This window comes from Lepidochelys olivacea, assembly GCF_965140295.1.
Source record: "Lepidochelys olivacea isolate rLepOli2 genome assembly, chromosome: 3".
NCBI lineage: Eukaryota > Metazoa > Chordata > Testudines > Cheloniidae > Lepidochelys > Lepidochelys olivacea.
The window spans coordinates 124,622,447-124,637,935 of record NC_140413.1 but is presented as its reverse complement, the minus strand read 5'-3'; the positions used below and the strand labels follow the sequence as shown (position 1 = coordinate 124,637,935).

The 15,489-nt window shown below is 39.5% G+C and overlaps 1 protein-coding gene across 9 annotated transcripts in view; it reads right to left on the bottom strand.

Annotated features, from left to right (window-relative positions):
* QKI (QKI, KH domain containing RNA binding) overlaps positions 1 to 15,489 on the bottom strand; it is a 321,434-nt gene that overhangs the window by 162,016 nt on the left and 143,929 nt on the right. For all 9 annotated transcript variants that reach the window (XM_084625162.1, XM_084625163.1, XM_084625164.1 and 6 more), the window contains exon 3: positions 14,946 to 15,062. In XM_084625162.1, coding sequence (XP_084481288.1) covers positions 14,946 to 15,062 — 117 coding nt within the window. The remainder of the gene's footprint in view (positions 1 to 14,945; positions 15,063 to 15,489) is intronic.

The following is a 15,489-nucleotide window of genomic DNA, read 5'->3' as shown; positions in this document are numbered from 1 at the left end:
ATTCAGAGACGGACACTCAACATCCACTCAAGCAAACAAAAAGCCACTTAAAGTAAGCAGGCTGTTCCTCCTAAAGCCTAAGAAGGAATTTTTAGATACTTGATGAAATTATATTCCTGGCCAATACCTAGACAGAAATAACATGAAGTCTTAAGTATAAGAGAAAAACACTTTTTTAAAACCACTTTACCATTCATAAGAAGTGGTTACTGTGTGCACAAAGATTTTAGATCCTAACATTTGGGGGTTGTTTTCAAAGGAATGTTACTTAGTAAAAATATAACATTTTCCTTCCAGATTGATCACTTCTGAATCACTGAAATCCATGCTGTATTACACTAACTTTAAAAAGCAGTGGCATTTTATTTGTCTATTATGGCATTCCACATCAACCAACCTTAAATTTCAATGCAAAACATACACTTCACATTATTTCTAAACTTTAACATTTTCTTTCAAAATGAAGTCTATTTTCTAGAGCTGTCGATTAATCACAGTCAACTCACGCAATTAACTCCAAAAAATTAATTGCGATTAATTACAGTTTTAATTGCACTGTTATAATATAGAATACCAATTGAAATTAAATATTTTGGCTGTTTTTTCTACATTTTCATATATATTTCATTCTGTGTTGTAATTGAAATCAAAGAATATATTATTTTACTTGCAAATATTTGTACTGTAAAAATGACAAAAGAAATAGTATTTCAATTCACCTCATACAAGTACTGCAGTGCCATCTCAGTCATGAAAGTGCAACTTATATAGATTTTTTTTATTACATGACTGCACTCAAAAACGAAACAATGTAAAAATATCAGAGCTAACAAGTCCACTCAGTCCTACTTCTTGTTCAGCCAATTGCTAAGACAAACAAGTTTGTTTACATTTAAGGGAGATAATGCTACCCTCCTCTTATTTACAATGTCACCAGAAAGCGAGAACAGGCATTTGCATGGCACTTTTGTATCCGGCATTGCAAGGTATTTACATGTCAGATTTGCTAAACACTCATATGCCCCTTCATGCTTTGGCCACCATTTCAGAGAACATGCTTCCATGCTGATGATGCTCATTAAAAAAATAAGCATTAATTAAATTTCTGACTGAACGCCTTGGGGGAGAATTGTATGTCCCTTGCTCTGTTTTACCTGCATTCTGCCATACATTCCCTGTTACAGCAGTCTCGGATGATGACCCAGCACATGTTGTTCATTTTAAGAACACTTTTACTACCGATTTCACAAAACGCAAAGAAGGTACCAATGTGAGATTTCTAAAGATAGCTACAGTATTCGACCCAAGGTTTAAGAATCTGAAGTGCCTTCCAAAATCTGAGAGGGACAAGGTGTGGAGGTTGCTTTCAGAAGTCTTAAAAAAGCAACACTCCGATGCGGAAAATACAGAACCCAAACCACCAAAAAAGAAAATCAACCTTCTGCTGGTGGCATCTGACTCAGATAATGAAAACGAACATGTGTCAGTCCGCACTGCTTTGGATTGCTGTCGAGCAGAACTCGTCATCAGCATGGACACGTGTCTTCTGGAATGGTGGTTGAAGCATGAATCTTTAGCGCATCTGGCACATAAATAACTTGCAACACCGGCTACAACAGTGCCATGAGAACACCTGTTCTCGCTTTCAGGTGACACTGTAAACAAGAAGCAGGTAGTATTATCTCCTGCCAATGTAAACAAACTTGTTTGTCTGAGTGATTGGCCGAACAAGAAGTAGGACTGACAGACTTGCAGGTTCTAAAATTTTACGTTGCTTTATTTTTGAATGCAAGTTTTTTTGTACATAATTCTGCATTTGTAAGTTCAACTTTCATGATAAAGAGATTGCACTACAGTACTCATATTAGGTGAACTGAAAAATACTGTTTTTTGTTTTTTACAGTGCAAATACTTGTAATCAAAAATATAAAGTGAGCACTGTACACTTGTATTGTGTTGTAATTGAAATCAGTATATTTGAAAATGTGGAAAATATTTAAATAAATGGTATTCTATTATTAATAATCACGATTAATTTTTTAATCGATTGACAGCCCTACTATTTTTTCTGTTGAAGATACATTTTATTTTTAAATGGTGTTGAACAGGTTTCCCTTACAGCTCATGTATCCAGTCACCAATGCTATTTTTCTCGACTTTACAAGATCTGAAAAACAGGCTTAAAAACCTGCAATTACCAGAGAATTCATATATTAGAATATTCATAACCACTTGCAGTGTTTCATTCATGTAGGTCATCTTCACAAAGCAAACCAAAAAAAAAAAAAAAATGAAAATTTTCAGGCAACTCTTTTGGTGTTAATTATCACATTTTAACACCATACATTTTAAACTTAGGTTCAGTTTGGGGGCACTAGCTTACATTAAGTTTTTATAAATATCTTAATTGCAAGGAGTTTCAAAAAAGGCAATGGAGACAAAATTAATTCTGACATACAAAAGAAAAGCCTTAACACTTGCTAAACATATTCTAGTTGAATAAAAGTGCCAGTACAACAGCTTTATATTGTTGTTCATACACACAGAGTACATGTAGCACTTCTTTCACGATTTGTGAACATTAACTACTCTATGTTTAAGGCAGCTGTCAAGTGACTCAGCAAGTGAGACAGACCCTCCAGCAAACATTAAGGTTATTATTTCCTAAGGTCAGCAACTCTACATTTGATTACGTTTATTCACACAGACAGATCAAGACCATGTGTTACTGGAGAAAAGCAAGTCTCTGGAGCAAGGTCAAGGACCAGTAACTACAGAAATGTTACAAATGAGTTATGAGCAGAACTAGGTGCTAACTGTTTAGTGAATAGTTCTTGTTTGCCGAAAAATGCAGTTTCATTCAATCTGAAACTATGTGTAATTTACTGATGAGTTCGCCAAATAGAAACATAAGACCTCAAGAGGTTTTCTATTCCAGTCCCCTGCACTCGAGGCAGAACTAAGTGTCATCAAGATCAGGGGTTTTCAACCTTTGTCCTTCTGAGTCCCTACTCCCCAACATATATAAAAATTCCACGGCCCACCCGTGCTACAACTGTTTTTCAGTAGATTAAAAGCCAGAGGTAGCGTTAGGGGTAGCAAGCAGAGCAATTCCCCAAGGCCCCGTGAAGCAAAGTTGCTCAGGCTTTGGCTTCAGTCTCGGTAGGAGAGGCTTCAGTGGGCCGGCCGAAGCAGCCCCGGGCAGCAGTGCTTAGGATTCAGCTTTCTGCCCTGAACCCCAGTGAGTACAATGCTGGTCCTGCTCTCTGGCAAACACCCTAAAACTTGCTCGTGGCCACCGGGAGCCCCGGACCCCTGATTGAGAACCACTGCTCTGAACCAATGGCACCGAAACTTCTCCTGTTGCACCCCTCCCCTTACAAGTAATACATTCCGTCCGTACTAGGGATGTAAAATATTAAATGGTTAAACAGTTAATTGATAAGCATTAGTCTGTTAACCTACTCTAATTGTTAACCCCCAGGCCCACAGGCCGGGCGGAGCAGCCCCGGGCCCTCTCCATTTAATCGGTTAACCAATATAATTGTAATAGTTTAAACGGTTAACTTTTTAAATGATATTTATATACCTATTTTGTACCCACCTCCCCGTTACTGCACAGTTGGCTCAGTGAAGGAGCTTGAGCCTAAAGCAGAACTGGGGATGGTGGAGGAGCTGGGCCTATTAGTGGAGCTGGCCTAGGGGAGGAGAAGGAATGAGGGCAGAGCTGCAGCTGGGGCAGGGGCTGGACTGGGAGCAGAGCTGTGGCCGGAGTTGGGTGGCACTCCCTCGCCACACCCCAAGGGAGATGGCCCAGGCCCTGCCATGTAACACCCCCAAGCCTTCCACTGTCTCCCCCGCACCACACAGTTTAGGGACCATTGATCTAGACCATCCCTGACAGATGTCTGACTAACTTGCTCTTAAAAATCTCCAATGGCAGACTCCACAACCTCCCTAGGTAATTTATTCCAGTGCTAAAATACCATGACAGGAAGTTTTTCCTAATGTCCAGCCCAAACCACCCCTCCTGCAATTTAAGCCCATTGCTTCTTGTCCTGTCTTCGAGAGAACAATTTTTCTCCCTCCTCCTTGTAACAACCTTTTATGTACTTGAAAACTTATGTCCCTCCTCAGTCTTCTCTTCTCCAGACTAAACAAATCCAATTTTTTCCATCTTCCCTCATAGGTCATGTTTTCTTGACCTTTAATAATTTCTGTTGCTCTTCCCTGGACTTTCTCCAATTTGTCCACATCTTTCCTGAAATGTGGTACCCAGAATGGGACACAATACTCCAGTTAAGGTCTAATCAGTGCAGAGCAGAGCAGAAGAATTACTTTTCATGTCTTGCTTACAACACTCTTGCTAATACCTCCCAGAATTATGTTTGGGTTTTTTTGCAACAGTGTCACACTGTTCACTCGTATTTAGCTTGTGATCCACTGACCCCCAGATCCTTTTCTACAGTACTCCTTCGTGGGCCGTCATTTCCCGTTTTGTATATCTACAACTGATTGTTCCTTCCTAAGTGGAGTACTTTCCATTTATCCTTATTGAATTTCATCCTATTTACTTCAGAGCATTTCTCCAGTTTGTCCAGATCATTTTGAATTTTAATCCTATCCCCCAAAGCACTTGCAACCCCTCCCAGCTTGATATCATCCGCAAACTTTAGAATTGTATTCTCTAGGCCATTATCTAAATCATTGATGCAGATATTCAACAGACCCAGACGAGAACTGATCCCTGCAAGATCCCACTTGATATGAGTTCCAGCTTGACTGTGAATCACTGATGACTACTCTGGGAACGGTTTTCCAAACAGTTGTGCATCCGCCTTATAGTAGTTTCAGCTAGGCTGTATAGCTCTAGTTTGTTAATGAAAGGTCATGTGAGACAGCATCAAAAGCCTTACTATACTCAAGATACATCACATCTCCTGCTTTCCCCCACCCACAAGGCTTGTTACTCTGTCAGAGGAGGATATTTGGTTTGACGTGATTTGTTCTTGACAAATCCATGTTGACTGTTATTTATCACCTTAATTTCTTCTAGGTGCTTACGAACAGACTGACTTATTATTTTGCTCCATTATCTTTCTGGGTACCAAAGTTAAGCTGATTGGTCTAGAATTCCCTGGGTTGTCCTTATTACCCTTTTTATGGATAGGTGCCATATTTGCCCTTTTCCAGTCCTCTGGTATCTCTTCTGTCCTCCTCGAATTCTCAAAGATAATCATTAATGGCTCAGAGATCTCTTCAGCCAGTTCTTAAGTATTCTAGGATCTTTCTCATCAGGCCCTGCTGACTTGAAGTCATCTAACTTGTCTAAGTAGTTTTTAACTTGTTCTTTCCCTATTTTAGTCTCAGATCCTACCTCATTTTCACTGGCATTAAGTTAGATGTCCAATTGATACTAAACTTTTTGGTGAAAAAAATCATTTAGCGTTTCTGCCATTTCCACATTTTCTCTTACTGTTTTTTCCCCCTTCATTAAATAACAGACCTAGCCTGTCCTTGGGCTTCCTCTTGCTTCTAATGTATTTGTAGGATATTTTCTTGTTATCCTTTATATCGCTAGTTATTTTCAGCCTATGAAAAAAATCAGAATGTTTTGAAAATGTTTAAAAAAAAGTTTCACTTTCGTCTGATGCAAAAAATTTTGCTTCAGTTGCGGGCGTTCTGACGAAAACAAAGGAGGACTAGATTCATAAAATGGCTAGGAGGAGGTGAATGGGGGAATTCATAGTCACTTGGTCAGGAAAAGAGAGTAAGAATGTCTCAATAGCCCAAAAGGCTTAGGGCACTCACCTATAATGTGGGAGACTCGCATTCAAATCCCTGCTTCAATGACTATTTATTTAACAAAGGCAGAACAGCTTCAACAGGAGAGATTGAAGAAGACCCAGATCAGAATATGCAGTCAGCACCGGCTACAGCACTCTCCTGCAATATGGGAGACCTCAGTTCAAATCCCCTCTCCACACTATGCAGAGGGGGAAACTGAATCAAGAGTCTGCCACATCCAAGCTGAGTACCTAACCACTGGACGAAAGGTTATAAAGAAAGGTCCTCACCATTTTGTCAATATGCCAAAATCAAAACAAAAAGTTCACGTTGGATCAAAATAAAACTTTTCATTTTGAATTGAAAATATTTTAGACTTTCTGATGTGTACAGGAACATAAGCCACAACCCCTAACTGGATGGCTGAGTACTAAAAATATTATTGCTATTTTAAGAGAGACTCCCTCATGTAAACTGCAACCTAACTTCAAGTCCTGGTCACCCATGATGTAAGCTACTAAACCCCTAGAAGAATCTCAATAGGAAACCAACAGATAAACTTTTCAATGCAACATAAAAACAGGGTGTAAGTGTAGAATTCTTAAGTATGACTAAGTGCAACTATAAAGAGAATCATCACTTCAGATCTGGAGATTCAGATAGGGTTAAATAAAGTGAAAAGAGAAGGGTCATGCCTCTTTTCTAGATATGTTCTGTGCATTGTTTGACATATTGTTGTGCATTGTAGCAAAGCATGATGCTTCGTCCTAGGTTAATATTTACAATTCTGGAGCTCGTGTAACATCACTGAGTAAGGAACTGTAGATGCACCTTCAGAGAAATTATTTAAATTTAAGCCCTGGATTTGGTACTATTTAGATATAATTAACAATTTACATTTAAGAATTAAAATTTTAAATGTATTTAGAAGATTAATGTTACCATTTACACCGGTTTTTTTCCAATTTTTACTCCTCCCTAAGCTGTTGAACTTTTATAATGCAGTCTTCCAGTGTATGATAGTTGAGACAACCATTGCTGTCTGAAAATACTTTGGTATCACTTCCTCACTGATAGAAGCACAGCTGAACCACATGCTACATGCTAGGGTGTTTTTTGGTTGTTTTTTTTTTGGTTTTTTTTAAAGCAGCTTCTGGCAAGGGCAGTCTGTCAGTAAATTAAGATTCATGTTCAGGTTTTCCTGGCCTCTAGGTAAATTCACAACTTAAGAAAATAGCCTGTAACTAAATGGCTTTTGCCACTCCAGAAACCCCACTTCATCAACTCATGATACTTCTACAAAACCTTTCCCTTGTTGCCATTTGTATTTTAATTCTTCCTCCAACCAGCAAGTGATAATGTATCTATTTTTTGGCTCTACTTAAGACATTGTTTACAACACAAAACTTGTCATCAAGAATTACTACAGTTAATTTAGCAGCTTTATATTTGATTACAAAAGTATTACAAATCAGGTGCCTGAAAATTAGACAAGTTATTTTCTTCAGTATTTTCAAATAAAAAGGTGAAATATAGCCTATATCACAGAACTTAGTCAAGATTAATAAACATCAAGAACAGATCTTTGCTTTGAGGTACGAAGACTATGTTAAAATGTGGTGCAGTACAACATTTAAGCTTTTAATTATTTGCTCATGAATTTTACCCAACTATGTAATACTAAAAAGCAAAAACTTGCAATCAGAAAAGTTACTGGTTTAGGTATCATGAGAGAAAACTGTGCAGAGTCCTGTAAGGGAAGCAGGGAGTGGTATGCTGATATAGCTGCCAAATACACACTTACTAATACAGTCCCAGGCTCTTTAAAAATCAGCAAGTTCAGGACAGTTTGGACTTGGGTGTCAATAGGAAATAAATGGTGGTGATCAGTAATAAATCTCCTCCATTTGGTTGCATACATTAATCTGGTGGAGACACTTCAACTCAGAATATTTTGTACCTCCAGAGAACAGGATCTTTCCACATCAGTCATCCAATCTGTGCAATGTAAGGAGGTCAGATCCAGATGCACCTTCTTTCCAATCTGGGAAATTAATTCCAATAGAATAGAGGTAAAGGTTTTAGAGGGTATGCTGACAAGGTCATCAGGTCTGGATATCAAATCTGCCTTGGCCAGGCTGGTGCCAATTAGATCACTACTGCCAAATCCTGTCTGATAGTTCTCAAAACCCTCAGAATTGGAAGGATGGGAGAACAAATATAAATCCTGCAGGTTTCTGTAAGGCAGCTTTCGACTAACACATCAAAATGATTTCTTTAAGATCATTGCAACATGAGAGGCAGATGGTCTCCTTTTCTAGAATTGCTGTCTTTTCTTGAAAGTTCTGAGGATCTCTGATGAAAAAAACAACAACGTTAGGCAATGACCTTTGCCTGGTGCGGAATCATGGTTCTCTTTCTAGCAACTGGTGTGTATGCACCTGGTGACCAAAGAGTGGCCCAGGAGTCTTAACATATGCAAGGAGTCATCCACTTTAATTCTAAAAAGGCCTTTGAAGGGAAGGTCTTCAATTGTTGCTCAGTTGAGTGAGTCAGACATCACTGCCATATCCAGGAACAATGAGATGTTAGTTGGCATAGGGTGATCTGTTACATGGAGGATACTATTCCTCTAATACCTCTTTTGAGTATTCGGTATGTAGGAGTGCAAACTGAGCCCCTTGAGAAGAAGGGACAGAAGAGGTGATTCTAGTTCTGGAAGGGGGGTAGGTGTAGACAGATTCTGCCTCACATATTTTAAGACCCAGAAGTTCCAGTAGGGCCATGAATGCATATTACATGTAAAAGGGGGGGATTACAGGCCAAAGTGGAGGATACCAAGAGTACCTACCTCTAAATATTTGATGCATATAGGAGGCCCTCAATTTCCTAACTGAGTTAATAAGAGAAATATGAATAAGATGCCTCCCTACTTGGCTCTGAATCAGACAAAGGAACAGTCTTCATCCAGATTTGAGGCTACCCTGATTGAGGTCTCAGGAGATCTCAGGTTGTGCCCTATGTGGCGCTAAAGAGGTAATCAGTAATGGTGGTAGTGGACACCATAGTTGAGACAGTCAGCACCCAAGATAGCAATGGAGGTGGTGGCTAAGTAGATAGAGATCTCCTGGTACCACAAATGAGCTCGATACTGAAAAAAAGATGGTGCTGTAAAAAACAGACAGACTGGGCACTGACAGAACTGGAGTTGATGGTGCCAAAGTGAATGGTACCGAGAAAGTTGTTGGTATGCAGACTCAATACCGGAGGTAGTTACTCTCATCTTGTGAGATAGTGCCAGCAGTCTGGTACTATGCTCCTTCAGGTCTCCATCAGTAGCTGATCTGGGCCCTAAAGTCCTCTTAGGCTGGAAATAAGGAGGTAATCTTAGCCTCTTTTTGCTCTGGTCTGTCAAGGGAAATCTCCCTGGTTTCCAGAGAAGCAATGCACCTTTCTACTCTTGCCTGAAGTTTGACTTGAGTACACAACCAGGGCCATTTGGAGGACAGTGCTCAGGAGCTGTCAGCTGATTTGGAACTTCCCAGAGCACTTCTGAACTCAAATAAACTAGTTTGATGGGTCTTGCTTACCGGGGTCTGAGGTAGGTCAACAGGGCAGTCTAAAAGAAAAATTTTAGGTGAGCCTCTACTGCCTCTTGGGTCCATTTTGAAAAAGACATACAGATGCAACATTTGCCAGGAACATGCCCTTCCTGAGGCAAAAGAAGCATCTGTTGCAGCCATCATTAAGTCGCTTCACAGGAAGGGCAGCTCCTAAAGCTTCAATCATGACTAAATCCCACTACTGAGGAAAAGTATTTTTCACTCTGAGTAACAAAAAACAGAAAAATTACACATGAACGCCAATAGGAAAAATACACTCGTAGACCTAACTAATCTTACCACCACCTACAGTATATGGGAAGGCATGAAGAAAATGCCTTGAGACATAGACACTAGCAGTATTCCATCTTGCAGCCACGGGCAGTAAGAAGAAACTCAGGGATGTTTGGGCCCACTTTGCCTTTTCTGACGTCAATATGAGGTATGAAGATGCTTAGAGTGCATGGGTGGCCCCAATGGATATTTCTGGCTAAAAGATTCCAATCTCCAGTGCATGTGCACCCAAAAGTGGAATACATATGGACAAATACTGGAAGAAAGGTCAACTTCACTGCAGCTGCTCAGAACCATGTGGGCAGCAATAAATGACAAGAATATACATTTAACTCTGCTGATGTAGTTTAGGAAAGCTGAACAGCAGCTGAGAAGAGATGACAGCTCAAGAAATGGATGATGAGGGAGGGTTAGAGTTAGAGACCACACCACAAGCAGGCCGAGAAGGAGCAAAATAGATGAGGCACCCTCCTGTGAACCAAAAGAATGGAACAGGGCAGAGCTCTGGACCCAATAACTCCAAATACTGGAAAAGCTCCAGTGTGGCAATGACAGAAGGAAAAATGAGAATACTCCTTTTCATTTCCACCACCACAGAGGTGAAAAGGATGCTTTCAGTATCAGTCACCTGACTAGCTAGAGTAGGGGTTCTCAAACTTCATTTTACCGCGACCCCCTTCTGACAACAAAAACAACAACACGACCCCAAGAGGCAGGACTGAAGCCTGAGCACCACTGCCCAGGGTGGGGGTGCGAGGAAGCCAAAGTCCAAGAGCTTCAGCCCCAGGCAGGGGGCCTATAACCTGAGCCCCGCCATCCAGGGCTGAATCCCTCTGGTTTTGGCCCAGGCAGTGGGTCTCGGGCTTCGGCCCTGGGCCCCAGCAAGTCTAGCCTTCGTGACCCCATTAAAATGGGGTTGTGACCCACTTTGGGGTCCTGACCCACAGTTTGAAAACTACTGAGCTAGAAGCAGATAAAAGAATAATGCCTTGTCTACACTAGAGAAGATTTGCCAATGTAGCTATAAATTATAGCTATACTTGCAAACCTGCCCAAGGCAGACGCTGCTTACACCGGCAAATGATTTTTTTTGCCGGTATAACACTGTCTACACGAAGACATTTGCTGGCACAGCTGTGTTGGCTGGGGTGTGTTTTTTTCACACTCCTATTCAACATAGCTACATCGGCAAAACTTAAGTGTAGACCAGAGCTCAGGGCACCTCAGCAGCATTCAGAGTAGCCCACAAGCAAGAATATCAGCATCCTCCTCCTTCCTGACATGCAGGTGGGTTATTAATTGGATAGTGCCTCTGGATCTTGCTGGTTAGTAACCTCTCATTTTGTATGACAATTAAGAAGTTTAGGGCTGTGAAGAATAAGTGTCTGAAAACTTTTCAACCAGGATACCCATAATATGGGAGATTAAGAATTAATAAACCTTCATTCAGGCAACTATTCAACCTAACTGCAAGTGAGCTCTCTCCCAAAATTCTTCCCCTATCCCTTTGTGTCTGTTAAATTCTAGTAATAAAATGAGTAATGCGTAAAGAATTATACCAAAGTCTAAAGAATTAAAGACTATCATCTGTCTCTTGGAAACCAAGGTATATATCTACATTTAGGCAAAACAAACAAAGACTGAATAAATTTAACAGCATCCAGCTTTCTTAACAGACCAATATTTCACTTCTGAGAGAAAGAAGTTTGACCATTCACCCTTGCAATGTTAACCATATTGTGTCTTCACATTTGACCCACTCTGTAGAATCTGATCTGAAAAAAAAAGTAGAAGTCAAACTGTTTGTTGGTAAACTAGTAGCTACAATAAAGCTTCCGTGAATAACAGCCAGAATGATCTTCTACTAGATTAAAGCTGAATGAGGTTTGAAAATCCTAAAAGGCTCTGGTGAGGTGGTTGCTCGCTCTGAGTGAGGTATGTACAACAGTCATACTTTCTTCTTACCAAATATAACAAGTTTTTACTAGAATTTTTAACAGAACTTTCAAGGGGTTATTTTCATTAGTAAGCTTCTGCTACAATACATTTTTTTTAAATATGTAAAAATTTACAGTAGTGTTCTTCAAAAGATTAATACCTTTAATATTAGTATTTAACATTATGGAGTCACCTAAGATTGTTTACATATGGTCAACCATATGATTTGTTTTAACACATATCCTTTGCTTCAACACTCTCACATTATATGTCATCTGAAGCATTCTGAAGCTACTCATTTATCGAACAGTTCTCATTCCATCCCCAGCTACAGGAAAACCATTATTTCAAAAGTCTTTACAAACTGTCAAATCTACAGTGTTACATTTGGCAAGTTATATTTTAAAACTCCACACAATCTCAAAAAGTGAATTACAAAGCAAAAATGGAAATTTAGTTAAGGACTCGTTTATATGTGGAATGTCCATGCTAACTAGAAACTACTTTTAAAAAAACTCTCTCATTTTTATTCAAGATTCAGAGTAGCAGTAGTGTTAGTCTGTATTCGCAAAAAGAAAAGGAGTACTTGAGGCACCTTAGAGACTAACCAATTTATTTGAGCATAAGCTTTCGTGAGCTACAGCTCACTTCATCGGATGCATTCAGTGGTTTCCACTCCTTTTCTTTTTTATTCAAGTATCGTTTACAGACCCCAAGAAAAACAAGGCAAGGTAAGCCATTGTCCCTGCCCAAGAGCTTTCCATCAAACTGAACAAGGCAGTTATGGGGTGAGAGAAAAGGATGTTATAACATAAAAGCACAGTGAATGAAGTGATGGTTCGAAAATGTGGTTAGTTTCAGGAGGTTTAAAATAACTATTAGGTGGCTTTTAGTTATTTTACTTATGCTTGTAATTCTGTTTATATACACACACACAAAATGTATTATAGGGTAGAGTGGGTGAGGAGGGCAGGTATTAGATGAAAGGAAAAACAAGGAAGAAGGGACATTCAGGGATATTTTAAAGGAAAGAACAGAGGATCATGGTGTACTAAGACTGAAATAAAGAGACTGAGGGAGGGGAGCAGGAGAGGGTTAAGGCAAACAGTTTGCCAAGTAACAGAGGAAAAAGTGACCAGAATAAACATTGTAGAAAGCATAGTCTGATGATATCAGCATCTGATGGTGCCTGCAGATATTGCTTTTGTAACTGTTCCTGCCATCATGCGCATCTGCCCACAGGATGACTCCTGCCAGAAGGTTTTCCCTTCTGAGCTCATATGGCTGGAGGAAGAGTGGGGCCTAATGCTCCATGGCAGGAAGTTTAGGTGTGATCTCCCTCTTAGCCCAGAACTGGTATATATGTGAACACACACTTTTGGTGCATCTTGATTCAAACAAAATATTCAGGCTACATCACCACAAATACCCATGGTCTTTTTCCAACACATACTATCCATGGTCCTTCCAAAATCAGATATTTCTAAGTTCTGAAATACCTTCAGTGGACCAGGACGTTTTTAAACAATTATGGAAAGGGATTTTTTTTTTTTAATTAAAAATACTTCTCTGACGTATGCCCTTCCATAGATACAGTTGAACACATTTTTGGTCTCTATTTTCATGTTTAACTTTGCTGTACATCATAAACTACTAATAGAAATTTATTAGTTAGTGGAAAATAATATTTTAATTGGTTAACTGAAAACTGAATTGTGCAATTACAGTGCACACAAATTTAAGAATTTATTAAAAGAATATACTGTGCTTTGAAGTATTGGTCCAATTCTGCAAAAGGAGAGGTTACTTTCTTTCCACAGTAACTGGAGTTTGAGATGTGTGCCCCTATGGTACTTCATTTCAGGTGCACATATACTTTAAGTGCCTTTGATTTGAGATTTTCAGTTGCAGTGCCCATTCGGCCCATGCATGAGCTCCAGACCTCCTCATGTCCCATATCGAGGATAAGAACCACCCCCAGTTCCTTCTCTGGAAAGTCCCTCAAGAGGAGAATCAAAGGGGAAGGGGAAGCAATGGAGCACCCACAGGGAAACAGGTCTCAAAGAACTCCAGTTACTGTACAAAGTAGGTAGCCTCTCCTTCTTCGAGTAGTGTCCTGAAGTGGGTGCTCCACTTCAGGTGACTCCCAAAATAGTACTCATGGCAGGAGGAAGTGATCTTTGGAGCCAAATTTAATGCCAACAGGACTGCCCTGCCAACAATATCATCGGATCTGGAAGCATGTAACAGGGAATAGTGTTTGGGAAAAGCATGAATTCATGCCCAAGTTGCAGCCTTGCAAATTTCTTGAACTGATACATTTTTCCAACACTGCACGGACTTGGATTGGGATCTTGTAGGATGGGCTATTTTAGAAGGGGGCTCATTGTGACCAGTCTAATAACAAGAAAGAATACATCTGGATATGTATTTTGAAAGTCTCCTTGGAAACTGGGGGTCTCTTAGATCTATCCACAAATAAGACAAACAGGAGAATGCTATTTAGAAAGTCTCCCAATGTGGACAGAACCAAACTAATGACCTTCTAACGTCCAAGCTACGGAAGGCAACTTCCTCCCTGGTCTTGTGTGGCTTCAGGAAAAAAAATGGAATGTGGCTAACCTGGTTAATGTGGAACTCAGAAGACATTTTAGGCAGATGTGGCCGTAAAGATACTTTTTCCTTGAAGAAAACGGCAATGGGAGGGTCTGCCATTAATGCCTCCAATTCTCCAGCTCTCCAGGAAGAAGTGATGGCTACCAAGAAAGCTGCCTTCGAAGACAGGTGTAGCAATGAACAGTTAGCCAATTATTCAAAGATGGGTTTCATTAGGAAATTAAGGAACAAGTTCAAAACCCATACAAGTATGGGCTCTCTAAGCTACAGAGAAAGGTTAATCAACCCCTTGATGAAACTCTCTGTTGTGGGGTGGGCAAACACTGAGAATCCCTCTGTGGGGGAATGAAAAGCTGTAACTGCAATCAAATAAACTGTGATGGCACTCATAGAAAGATCCAACTTTTTAAAATTCAACAGGTAATCCAAACCAGTAGAGAGGGAAGAAAGAAATGTGGATAACTATTGCTGGATACACCAGTGATGAAATCTCTTACTTTTGCAGGTGTTTCTCCAGATGAAGTGGAGCATTCATAGGAACGCTACTCAAAGAAAATTAAATATATTGTAATAGTTTATGGCAAAAAGTGTTAAGTAGGAGAAATAGTTTTTAAGGCCTTCACAGTTATTGTGCATTAGGAAAATGTTTGTCTTATGTATTGTAAGTAAAATCCATATGCTGAAAACTGCTGCTTTTCAAAAACCTACCTTCTTTTTGTCCCTCATTGAGCCCTTTCCTCGGACCATTATCTTGCATCCTGTTTCTGCCTCAAGCTGTTTAGCTGTTAGTCCTCTGGGACCAAGGATTCTTCCCACAAAATTGAACTGGAATAAAGAAGAGGAGGGAGAAAAATCTTTACTTCTCTTCAAATACAGCAATGACAAAATTATTAAAAAAATCTATCAAGATGTATTTACAGCTCTAAGATGTCATCATCTGTTGCATAAGAGCCTACCCTAAATCCTTGATGTAACTAAAGACTAGAAGGCTAACATTTGTGGACTAAGTAGATCAGATGAACGTGATCTTCACTTTATAATTTCACTATTTTCTTACATCGAAAGTTCTCTCAATTTACAAAATTAAAATCTACAACACCCTCTTCCATAATTTTCTTACACATTTACTGAATACAAAAACATCTGAGAGAATAAAAACAGAAATAATTTAAGCAACATAAAATGCTGAAAATATATATAACTGCAAAAAAATTATGAGTAAACTTCAGTTTTTAAATAGAGAAAAGTTTCA